This window comes from Salvelinus fontinalis, unplaced genomic scaffold (genome assembly GCF_029448725.1).
Source record: "Salvelinus fontinalis isolate EN_2023a unplaced genomic scaffold, ASM2944872v1 scaffold_1542, whole genome shotgun sequence".
NCBI lineage: Eukaryota > Metazoa > Chordata > Actinopteri > Salmoniformes > Salmonidae > Salvelinus > Salvelinus fontinalis.
This window is the reverse complement of record NW_026601751.1, coordinates 8511-10584: the sequence shown is the minus strand read 5'-3', so window position 1 is coordinate 10584 and position 2074 is coordinate 8511. Positions and strand designations below refer to the sequence as shown.

At 50.5% G+C, this 2074-nt stretch overlaps 1 protein-coding gene across 1 annotated transcript; it reads left to right on the top strand.

Moving 5' to 3' along the window:
* Window positions 1-341: 341 nt before the first annotated feature.
* On the top strand, window positions 342-1201 carry LOC129849563 (keratin-associated protein 5-1-like; the record flags this gene model as incomplete). The annotated part of the gene is given in 3 exon segments (XM_055916393.1): window positions 342-351; window positions 439-1046; window positions 1048-1201. Coding segments are annotated over 3 exon segments (772 nt in total), but the record flags the coding sequence as incomplete, so codon positions are not given.
* Window positions 1202-2074: the final 873 nt, after the last annotated feature.

Below are 2074 nucleotides of genomic sequence, written 5' to 3'. Positions count from 1 at the left end.
AACACTAACAGCACACAGACAGGAACCAGTAACAACACACAGACAGGAACCACTAACAGCACACAGACAGGAACAGCACACAGACAGGAACCACTAACAGCACACAGACAGGAAACACTAACAGCACACAGACAGGAAACACTAACAGCACACAGACAGGAACAGCACACAGACAGGAAACACTAACATCACACAGACAGGAACCACTAACAGCACACAGACAGGAAACAAAAACAACGACACCTGGGGAAGGAGCCCAAAAGAAGTGACATGTATAGGGAAGGTAATCAGGGAGGTGATGGAGTCCAGGTGAGTCTGACGATGCGTAGATGCGCGTAACGATGTTGACAGGTGTGCTCCATAACGAGCAGCCTGGTGACCTAGAGGCCTGAGAGGGAGCACACTTGACAGTGGCTACAAATCAGCAACGTCTGACAGTAACCTGCTGCGGGTCCTCCTGCTGCGGTTCTTCCTGCTGCGGTTCCTCCTGCTGCGGGTCCTCCTGCTGCGGGTCCTCCTGCTGCGGGTCCTCCTGCTGCGGGTCCTCCCGCTGCGGTTCCTCCCGCTGCGGTTCCTCCCGCTGCGGTTCCTCCCGCTGCGGTTCCTCCCGCTGCGGTTCCTCCCGCTGCGGCTCCTCCCGCTGCGGTTCCTCCTGCTGCGGATCCTCCTGCTGCGGTTCCTCCTGCTGCGGTTCGTCCTGCTGCGGCTCCTCCTGCTGCGGTTCCTCCTGCTGCCGTTCCTCCTGCTGCGGATCCTCCTGCTGTGTTTCCTCCTGCTGCGGTTCCTCCTGCTGCGGTTCGTCCTGCTGCGGTTCCTCCTGCTGCGGTTCCTCCTGCTGCGGTTCCTCCTGCTGCAGTTCGTCCTGCTGCGGTTCCTCCTGCTGCGGTTCCTCCTGCTGCAGTTCGTCCTGCTGCGGATCCTCCTGCTGCGGGTCCTCCTGCTGCGGCTCCTCCTGCTGCGGTTCCTCCTGCTGCGGTTCCTCCTGCTGCGGTTCCTCCTGCTGCAGTTCGTCCTGCTGCGGCTCCTCCTGCTGCGGTTCCTCCTGCTGCTGGTTCCTCCTGCTGCGGATCCTCCTGCTGCGGTTCCTCCTGCTGCGGATCCTCCTGCTGCGGTTCCTCCTGCTGCGGTTCCTCCTGCTGCGTTTCCTCCTGCTGCGGATCCTCCTGCTGCGGATCCTCCTGCTGCGGTTCCTCCTGCTGCGGTTCCTCCTGCTGCAGAGTTCAATCTCTTTATGTAGTGTTGTGTTGTCTCTCTTTATGTAGTGTTGTGTTGTCTCTCTTTATGTAGTGTTGTGTTGTCTCTCTTTATGTAGTGTTGTGTTGTCTCTCTTTATGTAGTGTTGTGTTGTCTCTCTTTATGTAGTGTTGTGTTGTCTCTCTTTATGTAGTGTTGTGGTGTATCTCTTTATGTAGTGTTGTGTTGTCTCTCTTTATGTAGTGTTGTGTTGTCTCTCTTTATGTAGTGTTGTGGTGTATCTCTTTATGTAGTGTTGTGTTGTCTCTCTTTATGTAGTGTTGTGTTGTCTCTCTTTATGTAGTGTTGTGTTGTCTCTCTTTATGTAGTGTTGTGTTGTATCTCTTTATGTAGTGTTGTGTTGTATCTCTTTATGTAGTGTTGTGTTGTCTCTCTTTATGTAGTGTTGTGTTGTCTCTCTTTATGTAGTGTTGTGTTGTCTCTCTTTATGTAGTGTTGTGTTGTATCTCTTTATGTAGTGTTGTGTTGTCTCTCTTTATGTAGTGTTGTGTTGTCTCTCTTTATGTAGTGTTGTGGTGTATCTCATTATGTAGTGTTGTGGTGTCTCTCTTTATGTAGTGTTGTGGTGTATCTCTTTATGTAGTGTTGTGGTGTCTCTCTTTATGTAGTGTTGTGTTGTCTCTCTTTATGTAGTGTTGTGGTGTATCTCTTTATGTAGTGTTGTGTTGTCTCTCTTTATGTAGTGTTGTGTTGTATCTCTTTATGTAGTGTTGTCTCTCTTTATGTAGTGTTGTGTTGTATCTCTTTATGTAGTGTTGTGTTGTATCTCTTTAAGGAGTGTTGTCTCTCTTTATGTAGTGTAGTGTTGTATCTCTTTATG